A 16,211-nucleotide genomic window follows, 5' to 3' on the forward strand; every position below is an offset into this window, starting at 1 on the left:
GGGACTCTGGTGGACTTTCTATTCTCACGATTAGAAACAAGCTGATACAAATATTTATGCAGTGGTGCTCTGATCACTTTCTTGAGGTCAATGTTAAGAAAACCAAAGAGATGGTCATTGATTTTTAGCAAGAATAAGATAACAGTTCCCCCCTCCAAGATTAATGGACAATTAGTCAAACAGGTCTCTACTTATAAATATCTTGGTGTTGAAATTGACTGTTTAAAGTTGAATGAATGTGCATGCAGTAAATCCAAGAAACTACAACAGAGGCTGTTCTTTCTGCGGAAACTGAACATTTTTAGAGTAGACCCTCATATTCTGCAGATGTTCTATAAAGCCGTCCTGCAGAGTGTTCTTTCCTTTGGACTGATCTGCACCTTTGGCAACATGCGTGCCCAAGATCATGCCAAACTGCAGCGCATGATCAAGACAACAAGCAGGATCATTGGGGTCAATCAGGTGTCTGCAGCACAGCTGTATGATGACCTTATTCTCACAAAGGCTGATCAGATCCTCAATGATCCTACCCGCGGCCTCTCCACCTGAAGTTCTGCGTGAGCAGCAGGTCAAATGGCAGAATCCTACAGCGGAAAATCAGAACAACAAGATACAGCAAATCATTTGTGCCTACAATTAGAACACTAAATAGGAGATATGTAGGCTATACCTGTTACCTGGAGAATTTCTGATCCTAACTGTATTTTGTAATGTGCATGTATTTTGATAGTGACTACAGTGCATAGGCTAGTGTACTTCTACTTTTAATTACATTTCTATATGATGCGTTTTTATACTGTTGGCACTGCCTGATGTGTGTCTGTGCGTGTATATGTGTACAGTATGTATTGTAAATCAAGACGTGTACGACCACATGAATTTCCCCTTGCGGGATAATAAAGTTGATCTTGAACCTTGAAATAAAATGGAACAGGTATGACACACTGGACACGTGTGGGGGCAAAGATTACATTTGGATCATTTATACACAGGTTAGCTTGATTACGGTCATTCCAAATGATATAAATACATGATTGTGTGGTTTATGGTCATGGCTATTGGACACATCATCACAGGCCTTCCTAATGGAAAATTTACTGTGGTTCTTAAACCCTTTTCACACCAAGGACCCCTACAGTTTAAACTGACACAAATTAGACCACTGAGCCCCATTTTTAAGATTTTGTCACAGGGACCACATCTACACTTTTGCTTTTAGATGTTTTATTACAAAAAGTATATGAAACCCATGACCAAAATAGTCATATATTGCCATTGTGTTACTTATGGATGGAATTAGTTTACTATAGGCTATAGTGAAAATAAAGCCTTTCCCTTATTGCTGGGAACCCCCTTCAAGGACCTCTACGGGTCCCCAGACCCCACTTTGAGACCTGCTGGATTAGGGCATGATGTCCCCATGGCCGCTTGCTGGCTTGACTGTGTAAAAGTTGCTATTAACAATTTGATAAGTTTCTGTCAAATCCAGTTGGTCTTCGTCTTTTCAGTCTCATGGGACAGCAAGTGGTTGTGTTTTCTCAGTGTTATGGAAAAATGTCTCAGAGAGAAATGGTCTTTCTTGAAATAAAGGACTCAACAAAGTGCAAAGTGGTTTTTCTGTGTTTCTTTAGTTATCAAGGAAAGTCCGTACGGGCTGCCATTTCTTTTTTTACTCCTACGGGCCTTAGGTGAGAGTGGGATGTCATATAGAGGAGGTCTACCCAAGCAGTAGTAAGTGATGGCGGTGACGCTGATTCACCTCGGTTACACTCACCCCCTTAAACTCACTCCACACCCACTGGGCATCTGGGTCACGGCACCAATGTAACGCCGTTGTGTAGGTGGTACTTGCAGCAACCCATGTTAAGGGCTTACCCAAGGGTGGATTCAAACTGCCGACCTTAGGCTTGCTGGACGCACACGCTAACCACTGCACCCTGGGTAAGCCCTTATCATTATGAGCCGCTGCACAAAATTCAGCACCTACGACAGTAAAGGTCTTTGTGCTCTACCTTCACTATATGGCCTCTAACTTATATGTCCTTATTCAAATTGTATTTGGGCTACGTGAGAACGACACACAAAGGGCTTCCTCTTTTTCACAGTTATAACCTGCCACTTCAACAACTTATTTATGACATCACTGTTGTCATTTATGACATCACAGTGGGACAGAGGAACAAACAGACAGAGCCCCAGCTCCCATTTATATACTGATGATGATGATGATGATATATTATAATTATTATATCCATATATTATAATGGATGGATAGATAGATAACATGACCACCAAACGTATTTTTCCCTTTCTCTTTTTAGTGTTCGCCCCCCCCCAAGACATTTATTTATTTATTGAAAGGTTACATAGTTATTGAGCTTTTATGTATGATTTCAAACATATAGATGTTAGTAAGAAAATAAGTATTCAGCATTTAGCCATTCTGGGGAAATCCTTTTTTGCACATATGTGGATTTGACCTGGCAGCAGCAAGCTTGATTTGATATTGTTAGTTTGGCAGCTATTCTGAAATCCAGCTCATTGTTTTCCACCAGGTCATCACAGAAGCCACAGGCATCGCAGCCACTCAAAGTCCCCAGAGAGGTGAGTGCAAAAGAAAATAAAAAAATTTGTGGTTCTTTTATTTTCCTTTTTTGGTTCTCTGTTGCTTTCCTTTTTTTTATTTATTGTTTGCTTGTTTCCTTTCTCTTGTTTTTGTTAATATTGTATTAGAGTTGTCACCGAATATAATTTTTGGGCTTCGAAGTTTCAGTGACAAGTATTCGAATAGATTTGAAGCTTTGACGGGGGTGCGGGGGCACGTAGTAACAATGAGAGGCGAGGAGAAGAATCAGACTTTAAGGATTTTCTTTTTTATTGAAATGAAAATTGATTAAAAATTACAGCCATACATAGGGGACATTCAGACCAAAAGTGTTTTTTTTCAGTCAGAACGCTATGAAAATCATGTTGAGAGCACTTCCATTGTGCACAAAACACAGCGCACGGAGCGGTTTTTTTGTACTCCGTCCCTGCAGTCGCGTGCAATACAGATCAGAACACAACGACCACACGGACGGTAGCCAGCTAGTTTTGTCTGTTTGATAAAAGCCAGATTATTGCCAATTCTGGCAGCAGCCGAGGTCGAGAATCCCTCTGGAGGAGAGAAGGTAGGAGGAGTGGAAAAGACGAGCAGCGCGCTTTTCCTTTAATGTTAAACTTTTTCAGCTTAGAAGCTTTTCTGCCAAAAAGACGAGACGCCACCAGCGCTGAAATGCCAGGTGCGTTCATTAAAAGAGGAGCACGTCTAGCGCGTCCTTACATAGAGAATGAATTGCAGAAAGACGCTGGCGGCTCCAAAAACGCTTTTGGTGTGAATGTCCCCTTAGGCTATAAAAACAAATTTGCTCATATGTACAATAGGCCCTGGTGGCATTGTCAAACTGTTGCATTTTCAGTGCTGATAAGTAACGTTAGATGAGAGCTGTGAAACACAATGTCCTTGTCTAAGAGAATAAGTGATGATAATCAATGCATAATGAATAATCTTGGATTACTAAATTTATTTAAAAACAAGTTTAAGAAAAAAAACGAAGCATTCGAATACTGATTTGGAAATCGACCAATGGCATCGATTGAAGCTTCGAAGCATTTGGGTCAGCCCTATATTGCTTTGTCTGAATTATTATTAATATTGGGGTTCATTTCTGAGGTAGAGACCCAGAATAACCCACAATAGGACGGCACGGTGGCTCAGTGGTTAGCACTGTTGCCTCACAGCAAGAAGGTCCCGGGTTCGAACCCCAGTCTGTCCCGGGTCCTTTCTATGTGGAGTTTGCATGTTCTCCCCGTGTTCGTGTGGGTTTTCTCCGGGTGCTCCGGTTTCCTCCCACCATCAAAGACATGTATGTTAGGGTTGAGACTCCTGTCAGTGCTCCTGACCAAGGTAATGGCAAAAGAACTGGAGTTGGTCCCCGGGCGCTGCACAGCGGCTGCCCACTGTTCTTAGTAGAGGATGGGTCAAATGCAGAGGATGAATTTCCCCATGCGGATAAATAAAGGAAAACTTAACTTAACTTAACAAGCCCATTTAGGGTTTCCTGTCTCTGCCGGCACATTCTTTTGTTCTTTTCCTTTGGTCTGTTTCTATTTTTAAATATGTGCAAATAAATACAACTCAAACTATTGAATGCAAAAAGGTCTAATGAAATGTAAAGCTTCAAAATTAGAAACGGGAGCTGTATCTCATAATACTTTAAGTCCATTCAAGTAATTCTAAAAATTCTTCAATACTTTGTGGTATTTATCTGAATGTGTTTGCACTATAAAGAAATCTTTGATAAAGACAAAGTGAACAGGGAATCTGTCAATGTCACAAATATAATTTGTAATTTGTGGTGGAGACATACAGTACCATTCATTGAATTGACTCTGTGTATACCTAGATCATGACAGCCCTTCAGTTCCATTCATCTTTTGCCTGTTTATGTTGACCAACACCAAATATGATATAATAATATAATATTCTGTTTTATTACAGGAGTTCAAAAAAGAGTCACAAGAAGAGTCGAAGAGGAAACGAGTGATCATTTATTACTTTTTGCTTTATTTTTTATTTTTTACCTACAAGCTGTCGAAGGTTTTACCTCTAAAAATCTTGTATGATGTTTTTTGACATTTTTTAATTCAATTTTGGGAAGCAATTTCAATTGTAGATATTGGACCAGCCTAAAAATATGTTAAACTGTAGTACAATGCACATGAGAGATGTACAAGTAAATCCAGTGTTGTGCTTCCATCCTCCAACATTGACACATTTTGGATATTTGTCAATGTAGAAACTGTAAACTTGTTGAAGTGTCTGTGTGTCAGCTTTGAGTCGGCACTGTTATTTAGCTTGAGAAATAAAGAACCTTCCCCTACTACAAGAGTCATGTGTTTATGGCATGTTTTATTGACACAAAATCTATTCAACCACAATAAAGACAAGTCACTGTACAGAAATCAAGGTTCACATTTGTAACTGATTATGTTTGCTATATTTGATTAGATACAGATGGGTACAGAAGAAGTGAAAAAATGAAGTTCATGAAATGTATTGACAATACAGAATATGGTAATACGTTACAGGTATTCTGTTAACACCCAGCCCTGTGAATATAACTGCAGTAAATGCAAAGTATAATTTTCCCATTATGTGTTACAGGCAATGTACACCAGATACGTTACGGCTCCGTTGCGGATCCGACAAACCTGCTGCATCGACTCTCGCCCATGTTAATTGATGGGCGATACATGCGGTACGGAAAAATGACGCACCCGTTCTATTTTTGTCGTATCCCGCATACATCTGACAGATTACATGAGTGGGGGTCTGTTCGCATCTGTTCCGGAGGCGGTGTATATTAGCCCTAAAGGTCCTTACACATCAAGAGCGTTGCGAATATACGGCACGAAATTGCGATGCGAGTTTTGACCCACCTGTCAATCACAGCCACAGATGTGTACACGTCGGAAGCGAATTTCTGAAAAATCGACCATGGTTCGAAAAAATAAACGCCGCAATAACGCTGGGCGAAACTTCGCCGTTGGTATGCACGGTTGCATTGACTGATATAGGTTCGGAAAATATTATTGACGTGGGAATTAATCGCACGAAAAAAACGTGCTCGGTGTGTAAGGACCTTTACTCTTGGAGGTTAGCCAGAAATTCTTCTATTTCTCCACACATTGAATTCCTCCTACTGTATTTAATTTGCCTCAAAATTCTGATGCTGTTCTTCCTATATTTGGATGGTTGTGGTATTTCTGCTACCTTCCTGTGATAGATTATTGAATTGTGGCTGTCTTGACGTTGATAATTCAAGTATTTTGCATAGTAGCTGTAAAGTATCTGTAACTCGATAGGCTCCAGCTGGCTTCGGCTTCCTAGCAATTCCTTGTATATGTCATCAGCTTGTGCCTGGTCGTGATGATTTGACTTTGTATACAGATTTGCTAAGTCTAATTTTGTCCGTAGTGAAGTGTGAGGGTAGAGAGAGAGCACTTCTTTGTAAAGACCGATTGCTCTGTCCACCATACTTTGCCTGGGGCGACTGTTCTTGTATGAATAGACCTTCCATTTGTAGCAGGCTGCAAGACAGCGTTTCAGATAGCGTTGATTTGGATGTCTTTCTAAAGCCTCATCTGCCAAACCAATAGCCTCATCAATAGATAAATACAGTATGAAAAGTCTTACTAATGGTCTGATACCACTGTAGCTGCTGACAGGCTTTTTCAAAACCCTTGCAGCCAACTTGCGTGCTTCCTCTTCAATGTCTTGACCAGCCGTTGCAAGTCTCCCAAGATGAACAGCAGCGAGGTACAAATTTTCTGGATCGTGTTCCATGGCATCTTCTAATTTCCTCGTCATCTCGGCCTCTTCCTCGGGGGTGCGGTTGCCCACAGCTTCTTTCAGTAATGCCAAGACATGGCTAGTGCGCCACTCCACCCTGTCCGGTTCCACGCTGATGGCTCTCTGGAAGTAATCTATAGCCTCCAACTTTCTGTCTGCGCCGAACTTCATCAGAGTCCACGCTTTTTCAGCATAGATGTCTGGATGGAGTTGATCATCCTGGAGTGGAGATGGGTATTTCAGTAGCAGGGCCTCTATCTTTGCCACATATGACTGGCTTTCCACTTGTTCTCCCCGGTGATGGTGCAGCCAAGCCAGGTTCCCATAGTTCACCAACAACCAGGGACCCTCGTCTGTAACGGTGTTTCTCATCTGCCGAAAGGTCTCTGTTGCCTTCCTCAAGCACCGCAGAGCATCGTCTGTAGTGGAATCCAGGGTGGCATCTTGAGAGGCCAGCTGGTAGTGTATGTATCCCTGAAAGTTGTAAATGTGCCCCAGCCACAGGTAACCCTCTTCAGTGCCAATATCCTCCAGGCATTCCGTGACCGGCAGAAGCTTTGATCTGCTGTGGTCCAGCTCCCATGTGAAATGGCATTGCAGTGCCTCCAGTTTGGCCCTCAGAGCAGCACTGATGGATGAAGATAGAACATTGGATGCATTGGTTAATATTGTAATGTGCTCTGTGGTGCATGTCTGCACCACAAAAATGGCTTCTCGCTTCAAGAAAGAATTGTGCGAAATACAGATTCAGCAACTTACCTCATCTTGGCTCTCTTGTCAACTGTATTGGTCACTACTTCTTGTTGTCTATATTTATGCTGTTGCTTTGGGTGTGGTGCCATAAGATCAGTCATGTTTAACTTATATGGTGCGATAAAAGCTGTAATGTTTAACTTATATGGTGCGATAAAAGCTGTAATGTTTAACATTGTGCTTGGACTCTTTGGTGGACTTTCTATTCTCAAGATTAGAAACAAGCTGATACAAATATTTATGCAGTGGTGCTCTGATCACTTTCTTGAGGTCAATGTTAAGAAAACCAAAGAGATGGTCATTGATTTTTAGCAAGAATAAGATGACTGTTCCCCCCCTCCAAGATTAATGGACAATTAGTCAAACAGGTCTCTACTTATAAATATCTTGGCGTTGAAATTGACAACTGTTTAGTTCAATGAATGTGCACGCAGTAAATCCAAGAAACTACAACAGAGGCTGTTTTTTCTGCTGAAACTGAAACATTTTAGAGTAGACCGTCATATTATGCAGATGTTCTATAAAGCCGTCCTGCAGAGTGTTCTTTCCTTTGGTCTGATCTTCACCTTTGGCAACATGCGTGCCCAAGATCATGCCAAACTGCAGCGCATGATCAAGACAGCAAGCAGGATCATTGGGGTCCATCAGGTGTCTGCAGCACAGCTGTATGATGACCTTATTCTCACAAAGGCTGATCAGATCCTCAATGATCCTACCCACCCTCTCCACCTGAAGTTCTGCGTGGGCAGCAGGTCAAATGGCAGAATCCTACAGCGGAAAATCAGAACAACAAGATACAGCAAATCATTTGTGCCTACAATTAGAACACTAATAGGAGATAAGTAGGCTATACCTGTTACCTGGAGAATTTCTGATCCTAACTGTATTTTGTAATGTGCATGTATTTTGATAGTGACTACAGTGCATAGGCTAGTGTACTTTTACTTTTAATTACATTTTTATATGATGCGTTTTTATACTGTTGGCACTGCCTGATGTGTGTCTGTGCGTGTATATGTGTACAGTATGTATTTTATAAATCAAGACGTGTGCGACCACATGAATTTCCCCTTGCGGGATAATAAAGTTGATCTTGAACCTTGAAATAAAATGGAACAGGTATGACACACTGGACACGTGTGGGGGCAAAGATTACATTTGGATCATTTATACACAGGTCAGCTTGATTACGGTCGTTCCAAATGATATAAATACATGATTGTGTGGTTTATGGTCATGGCTATTGGACACATCATCACAGGCCTTCCTAATGGAAAATTTACTGTGGTTCTTAAACCTTTTTCACACCAAGGACCCCTAAAGTTTAAACTGACACAAATTAGACCACTGAGCCCCATTTGATAAGATTTTGTCACAGGGACCTCATCTAGACTTTTGCTTTTAGATGTTTTATTACAAAAAGTATATGAAACCCATAACCAAAATAGTCATATATTGCCATTGTGTTACTTATGGATGGAATTACTATAGGCTATAGTGAAAATAAAGCATTTCCCTTATTGCTGGGAACCCCCTTCAAGGACCTCTAGGGGTCCCCAGACCCCACTTTGAGACCTGCTGGATTAGGGCATGATGGCCGCTTGCTGGCTTGACTGTGTAAAAGTTGCTATTAACAATTTGATAAGTTTCTGTAAAATCCAGTTGGTCTTCGTCTTTTCAGTCTCATGGGACAGCAAGTGGTTGTGTTTTCTCAGTGTTATGGAAAAATGTCTCAGAGAGAAATGGTCTTTCTTGAAATAAAGGACTCAACAAGCAAAGTTTATTTTTTACTCCTACGGGCCTTAGGTGAGAGTGGCATGTCATATGGCTCATTTCCACCACATAACAGCACAGTACAGCTCTACTCGATCTGGTCTTACTCGGCTCTACTTGATATAGACTCTGTTTCCATAGGAAATTTACTCGCCTCCGCCCACACCTGGTCGTCATAGCGACCGCATATCTGCCCTCCACCCATAGCCGAAGTAGGCTATAACTATAACGTTAAAATTAAATCCATACACGGAACTGATTATGAAATACTGGTGCCTCTAAATGACCTACAGTGTACATGGGCAAATGTGACAATCAGCTAGGAGAATGGATATCACTTTGTTGTTACTCAAACTCACATGCATGCATTGCACAGGGGATGGGAGAGGCGCTATGGGGAGAACCCCAGCTGCAACTCAGCAGGCAAGACCGCGGCTTCGCTAAACCCCCGCCTGCGGCCTAGCGGACTTTTTCTCTCTCAAAACAATTGAAAACCACCGTCATGTTAAAGCTGAGCAAGGAGATCGATTTTATTTCACCAGAGCCGAAGGCAGCAACACAAAATAAATAACTTCTGGAAATAACAGAAGAGAAGGTAAGCCCCACTAAACTGGTATCCAGCATTGACAGTAGATGCCTACAGTAAACACGATTCTGCCTGACCAATCAGTCGTCTGCAGTGTTTTCACGTCACCGTATGGTACCGGGTCCACAGCCCTAGAACCTCAACAGAGCAGGGACCAAAAGCAGCACGACTCAACCCGGGCTGTCCACGTTTTTGATCGGTGGAATGAGACAAAAAAGCGAGACGAGCTGTGCGGCGCCGCGTTGATACCAGCGGTGGAAATTGGCCAATAGAGGAGGTCTACCCAAGCGCATGTGTAATGGCGTTGTGTGTAGGTGGTACTTGCAGCAACCCATGTTAAGGGCTTGCCCAGGGGTGGGAGACGAACCGCCGACCTTCGGCTTGGGAGTCCGCCATGTTAACCATCCAAGCTAACACAGCTGCGGAGAGGAGCTGACTGACTGACAGCCTATATCGATACATAGGCCTAGCCTAACTTTTGTGGGGTGAAATAAATTGAAAACTAGTCAGATATGACTTGAATGCCACTTGTAAAATAAATCACCCACAGTGATTGACGACGGTGCGACCACTATTTTGACTGGGCGGCTTTTGGCCGATGTACTGTAACAAAGGCAAGCGCTCATTTTTGGCGCATTGCCACCCCTCGTTATTGCCTGTTATTGGATCCTCTGTTAAAACGGCATGTTTTTGAATGGAGTTTAGTTACAGATTCGCTAAAGCTGTTTCCATATCACATTTCTTGTTATCGATACACGCTACCGCACCCCCGCCCACTGGCAGAGAGAATACGGACCATTTCCAGCTGTTTCTAAACACAGATTCCTCATGTCTAGAAAGGTAAAACCGGAAAATATCCTGCTCTGGCTAGCCGGACATGATCCAGACGTCATGTTTAGAAGAGGCTCAAGAGAGCTAAGCTGATTAACATGCCTTTATACTGGGGAGTGAGTTTAACCAATCCACTCGCTACCACACTGGACTCACAAGGAATCAACGCTGATTCACCTCGGTTACACTCACCCCCTTAAACTCACTCCACACCCACTGGGCATCTGGGTCACGGCATCTGGGTCACAGCACCAATGTAACGGCGTTGTGTGGGTGGTACTTGCAGCAACCCATGTTAAGGGCTTACCCAGGGCCCGGGGTGGATTCGAACTGCCGACCTTCGGCTTGCTGGACGCACACGCTAACCACTGCACCCTGGGTAAGCCCTTATCATTATGAGCCGCTGCACAAAATTCAGCACCTACGACAGTAAAGATCTTTGTGCTCTACCTTCACTATATGGCCTCTAACTTATATGTCCTTATTCAAATTGTATTTGGGCTACGTGAGAATGACACACAAAGGGCTTCCTCTTTTTCACAGTTATAATCTGCCACTTCAACAACAACATTCAAATAGTAGTTAATGGTTCATCTTGATTTATCTTGTTCTCTCATCTCATTTATTTTGTTGGCAATATCCCATTGAGGATGATGTAGCCTGATATGACCTATAATGTTGTTGTTGAAGTGGCAGGTTATAACTGTGAAAAAGAGGAAGCCCTTTGTGTGTCGTTCTCACGTAGCCCAAATACAATTTGAATAAGGACATATAAGTTAGAGGCCATATAGTGAAGGTAGAGCACAAAGACCTTTACTGTCGTAGGTGCTGAATTTTGTGCAGCGGCTCATAATGATAAGGGACACACATGTTCCACACATCCCTCACTCTATTCTGTTGGAGATTACCATTTTCTAATGGACATTTCTGTTTTCCTGTTCCATGCATTGTTTCCAGTAGTCCTGATCACACTTGCATGGTTTCCTTGCTTCCAAAAACCTCACTTGGCATGGACATCATGTTCTATGCAGATCTGCCTGTAATAGGCCACAGGCCACAGTCTTACATAACTCTTTCCTTCATCGTCTTGTCCTCTTTCAGCCCGTCCCCCCGGAGAGATCGCCATCGCAGCAAGAGCCCCCGTCGGCACCGCAGCCGGTCCCGGGACAGACGCCACCGCTCCAAGTCCCCAGGTAACACTCTCATCAGTGGATCACCTGAGGGACGATGAAGGGGGACAGCCTCCATTTGTCAAATTGATTGATTGATTGATAACTTTATTGATACAATAATAGCAGAATTGTACAAGACAAGACAACAAAACATATTGATCAAAAGGAATAAAACACAATAAAGCCCAAGGGCTTGTTTGTTTATTTATTTATTTATTTATTTCAGGGACAGTGCAACATTAATGAACATTTTCATGTAAATGTGCCGGATTATAGCCTTAGCTAATTTCCATCCGCAGTCCCTCGACAGGTGAGGTACAGAAAAGTTTAAAAGAAGAAATAAGAAAATTAGTGCATACGTAGGGCATTCATACACATACAGCAATGTAAATGACACATACATACACATAGGGTAAACCCAAACAACACAACACAAATGAAACAAAAACAGGGAACATTAGGGATATTAACCAAGGTGGACACAGGACTTTCAAGGACATACAAAAACAACACATAAAACAAAAAGGTTTAAATGTGATCGCAGGTTTGATTTGATCTGAGCCATGACTTTAACAGCCCCTTAAAGGTGTGAAAGCTGCTACTCTCTCTGACTGACAGTGGTAGGCTATTCCATAGTTTGCTGCCCCCATAGGACAAAACATTTTGTCCGATAGAGGACCGTCTCAGAGGTAGTTCACAGTCGCCTCTCGTTTCCATTGTGGTCCTTTGTGTGGGACAAGTGGAGTGAATATGTCTGCAGGTAAGAGCGCGTGTGTGCGCGGGCAACAACAACACAAGCATTGAAAACATTTTACACACAACCATACATTCAATGAATGACCAGTCGTTGACTGAATGGTTATTTACACACAACCATACATTCAATGAATGATCAGTCGTTGACTGAACGGCAATTTGCATAACAAACAAAAAATGCATCAATCAATAAATAAAAAGATAGAGACCAGCTCATATACTAAATCAAAAACCTACCTAGGGTTTAAAAACTGCGACTATACAGGAGATAAAATAAAAAATAAAAGGTTAGGAACCCATTTGGGAGCCAACCAGCCATTATTTCAAGGCAAGCTTAAAAGAGAACCTGGAATTAAGAGTCTTTATACTCTCAGGGAGTTTGTTCCATAAAATAGCTGCTGAGTAAGAAAAGGTACATTTACCCTTTAATGTTTTAAATTTGGGGGGAACAATGTTGGAGGTGCTTCCTCTTGTAGAGTAGCCATGTACCTCACTGACTTTACAAAAGTAGTCAGAGAGGTAGCGAGGAGCCTCCCGTTTAAAAATCCTGAAAACCATGCCCAGTTTGATCTGGGAAACCCTCTCCTCCACTCTGAGCCACCTAAGGCTAAGGAAGTGAGAGGGGAGGAGATGGTCTCTGGGATGCAGTTTCAGGATAACCCGTATTAATTTATTCTGGGAGGTCTGAAGCCTGTTTTTAAGTTTAATGGTGACAGACAGAGAGACAGACAGAGTTTTGGCTTCATCAACATGACTTATCCACCAATATTCCTGTTTCTTTCTGTTCTTTTACTGGTCCTTCTCCCCCATTTTTATTTATTTATTGAAAGGTTACATAGTTATTGGGCTTTTTTGTATGATTTCAAAAATATATAGAAGATAGTAAAAAAATAAGTATTCATTATTTAGCCATTCTGGGGAAATCCTTTTTGCAGATATGGATTTGACCTGGCAGCAGCAAGCTTGATTTGATAATGCTAGTTTGGCAGCTATTCTGAAATCCAGCTCATTGTTTTCCACCAGGTCATCACAGAAGCCACAGGCATCGCAGCCACTCAAAGTCCCCAGAGAGGTGAGTGCAAAAAACAAAACAAAAAAACAATTGGTGGTTCTTTTGTTTTCCTCTTTTGGTTCTCTGTTGCTTTTCTTTTTCTTGTTTTTGTTTATATTGTATTAGAGCTGTACCCGAATATAATTTTTGGGCTTCGAAGCTTCAGTGACAAGTATTCGAATAGAATACTTGTGCGGGGCACGTAGTAACAATGAGAGGCGAGGAGAAAAATCCAACTTGAAGGATTTTCCTTTTTATTGAAATGAAAATTGATTAGAAATTACAGCCATACATAGGGGACATTCAGACCAAAAGTGTTGTTTTTTTCAGTCAGAACGCTATGAAAATCATGTTGAGACTGAGCGCTTCCATTGTGCACAAACACAGCGCACGGAGCGTTTTTTTTGTACTCCGTTTTGTTTCCCCCCTGCAGTCACGTGCAATACAGATCAGAACACAACGACCCCACGGATGGTAGCCAGCTGGTTTTGTCTGTTTGATGTTGTTCACGGTCAACATAAAAGCCAGATTATTACCAATTCTGGCAGCAGCCGAGGTCGAGAATCCCAACTTTTTCAGCTTTAAAACGCCCAGAGCGCTCCCCCAAAAAGACGAGACGCCACCAGCGTTTAAACGCCAGGTGCGTTCATTAAAAGAGGAACACGTCTAGCGCGTCCTTACATAGAGAATTAATTGCAGAAAGAGCTGGCAGCTCCAAAAACGCTTTTGGTGTGAATGTCCCCTTAGGCTATAAAAACAAATTTGCTCATATGTACAATAGTAGCATAGTAGCATAGGTGGCAGTGTCAAACTGTTGCATTTTCAGTGCTGGTAAGTAACGTTAGATGAGAGCTGTGAAACACAATGTCCTTGTCTGAGAATAAGTGATGATAATCAATGCATAATGAATAATCTTGGATTACTAAATCAACCAATGGCATCGATTGAAGCTTCGAAGCATTTGGGTCAGCCCTATATTGCTTTGTCTGAATTATTATTAATATTGGGGTTCATTTCTGAGGTAGAGACCCAGAATAACCCACAATATTAGGACGGCACGGTGGCTCAGAGGTTAGCACTGTTGCCTCACAGCAAGAAGGTCCCGGGTTCGAACCCCAGTCTGTCCCGGGTCCTTTCTATGTGGAGTTTGCATGTTCTCCCCGTGTTCGTGTGGGTTTTCTCCGGGTGCTCCGGTTTCCTCCCACCATCAAAGACATGTGTGTTAGGGTTGAGACTCCTGTCAGTGCTCCTGACCAAGGTAATGGCAAAAGAACTGGAGTTGGTCCCCGGGCGCTGCACAGCGGCTGCCCACTGTTCTTAGTAGAGGATGGGTCAAATGCAGAGGATGAATTTCCATATGCGGATAAATAAAGGATAACTTAACTTAACTTAACAAGCCCATTTAGGGTTTCCTGTCTCTGCCAGCACATTAATTTGTTGTTTTCCTTTCGTCTGTTTCTATTTTTAAATATGTGCAAATAAATAAAACTCAAACTATTGAACGTAAGAAGGTCTAATGAAATGTAAAGCTTCAAAATTAGAAACGGGCGCTGTATCTCATAATACTTTAAGTCCATTCAAGTAATTCTAAAAATTCTTCAATAGCCTACTTTGTGGTATTTATCTGAATGTGTTTGCACTATAAAGAAATCTTTGATAAATGAATGAATGAATGAATGAATGAGATTTTTATTTTTGAACATGAGATCAAACAATCAAGCATTTTCCACATGGTTTCACATGTTATACCAAGAAAATAAATTATATGCATGTTCAAAAAAGGAGAAGGAAGAAGCTAATGCTTGTAGTTTCCTACCCCTTTTATACATCTTTTTTTTTTTTTTTTGGACACGGTTACTGTTTGTTTATCAAAAGTACAGTCATTTCTCTAAATATTAAACTTAGTTTAGCAGAAGAAGTAATTCTGGAAAGAAAGAAAAAATAAATAAATATATATATATATATATATACATATATTCTAGAAATAAGTACAAGAAAATACTGGGAAAAAGAAGCAAAATATATGTCTGGATATATGAGACAGACAAGCAAAAAGATTCAGCACGACCTCTTATATTTTATAGTTCTCTAGGGTAAACATTTTAAACTGCAAAGACAAAGTGAACAGGGAATCTGTCCAAATGTCACGAATATAATTTGTAATTTGTGGTGGAGACATACAGTACCATTCATTGAATTGACTCTGTGTATAGGCTACCTAGATGATGACAGCACTTCAGTTCCATTCATCTTTTGCCTGTTTATGTTGACCAACACCAAATATGATATAATAATATAATATTCTGTTTTATTACAGGAGTTCAAAAAAGAGTCACAAGAAGAGTCGAAGAGGAAACGAGTGATCATTTATTATTTTTTGCTTTATTTTTATTTTTTACCTACAAGCTGTCGAAGGTTTTACCTCTAAAAATCTTGTATGACATTTTTTAATTCAATTTTGGGAAGCAATTTCAATTGTAGATATTGGACCAGCCTAAAAATATGTTAAACTGTAGTACAATGCACATGAGAGATGTACAAGTAAATCCAGTGTTGTGTTTCCATCCTTCAGAATAACTGCGGCCAACATTGACACATTTTGGATATTTGTCAATGTAGAAACTGTAAACTTGTTGAAGGTGTCTGTGTGTCAGCTTTGAGTCTGCTGTTATTTAGCTTGAGAAATAAAGAACCTTCCCCTACTACAAGAGTCATGTGTTTATGGCATGTTTTATTGACACAAAATCTATTCAACCACAATAAAGACAAGTCACTGTACAGAAATCAAGGTTCACATTTGTAACTGATTATGTTTGCTATATTTGATTAGATACAGATGGGTACAGAAGAAGTGAAAAAATGAAGTTCATGAAATGTATTGACAATACATAATAT

General features: G+C 41.2%; 2 protein-coding genes across 2 annotated transcripts in view; one reads left to right on the plus strand and one right to left on the minus strand.

The window, feature by feature from the left end:
• Positions 1-16,018, plus strand: part of prpf38a (pre-mRNA processing factor 38A) — a 33,144-nt gene extending 17,126 nt beyond the window's left edge. Inside the window, exons 8-10 of the mRNA XM_083648246.1 lie at positions 11,439-11,530; positions 13,289-13,337; positions 15,634-16,018. Of these exons, the coding sequence (XP_083504372.1) occupies positions 11,439-11,530; positions 13,289-13,337; positions 15,634-15,679 (187 nt within the window). The 3' untranslated portion in view covers positions 15,680-16,018. The remainder of the gene's footprint in view (positions 1-11,438; positions 11,531-13,288; positions 13,338-15,633) is intronic.
• Positions 527-7,158, minus strand: LOC310786931 (interferon-induced protein with tetratricopeptide repeats 2-like; the record flags this gene model as incomplete). Its single annotated transcript, XM_083648274.1, has 3 exons — positions 527-584; positions 5,991-7,022; positions 7,154-7,158. 3 exons carry the CDS (start codon positions 7,156-7,158, stop codon positions 527-529), a joined length of 1,095 nt encoding a protein of 364 aa, XP_083504400.1.
• Positions 16,019-16,211: the final 193 nt, after the last annotated feature.

Source organism: Poromitra crassiceps (assembly GCF_964638095.1).
Source record: "Poromitra crassiceps genome assembly, chromosome: 12".
NCBI classification, from domain to species: Eukaryota; Metazoa; Chordata; class Actinopteri; order Beryciformes; family Melamphaidae; genus Poromitra; species Poromitra crassiceps.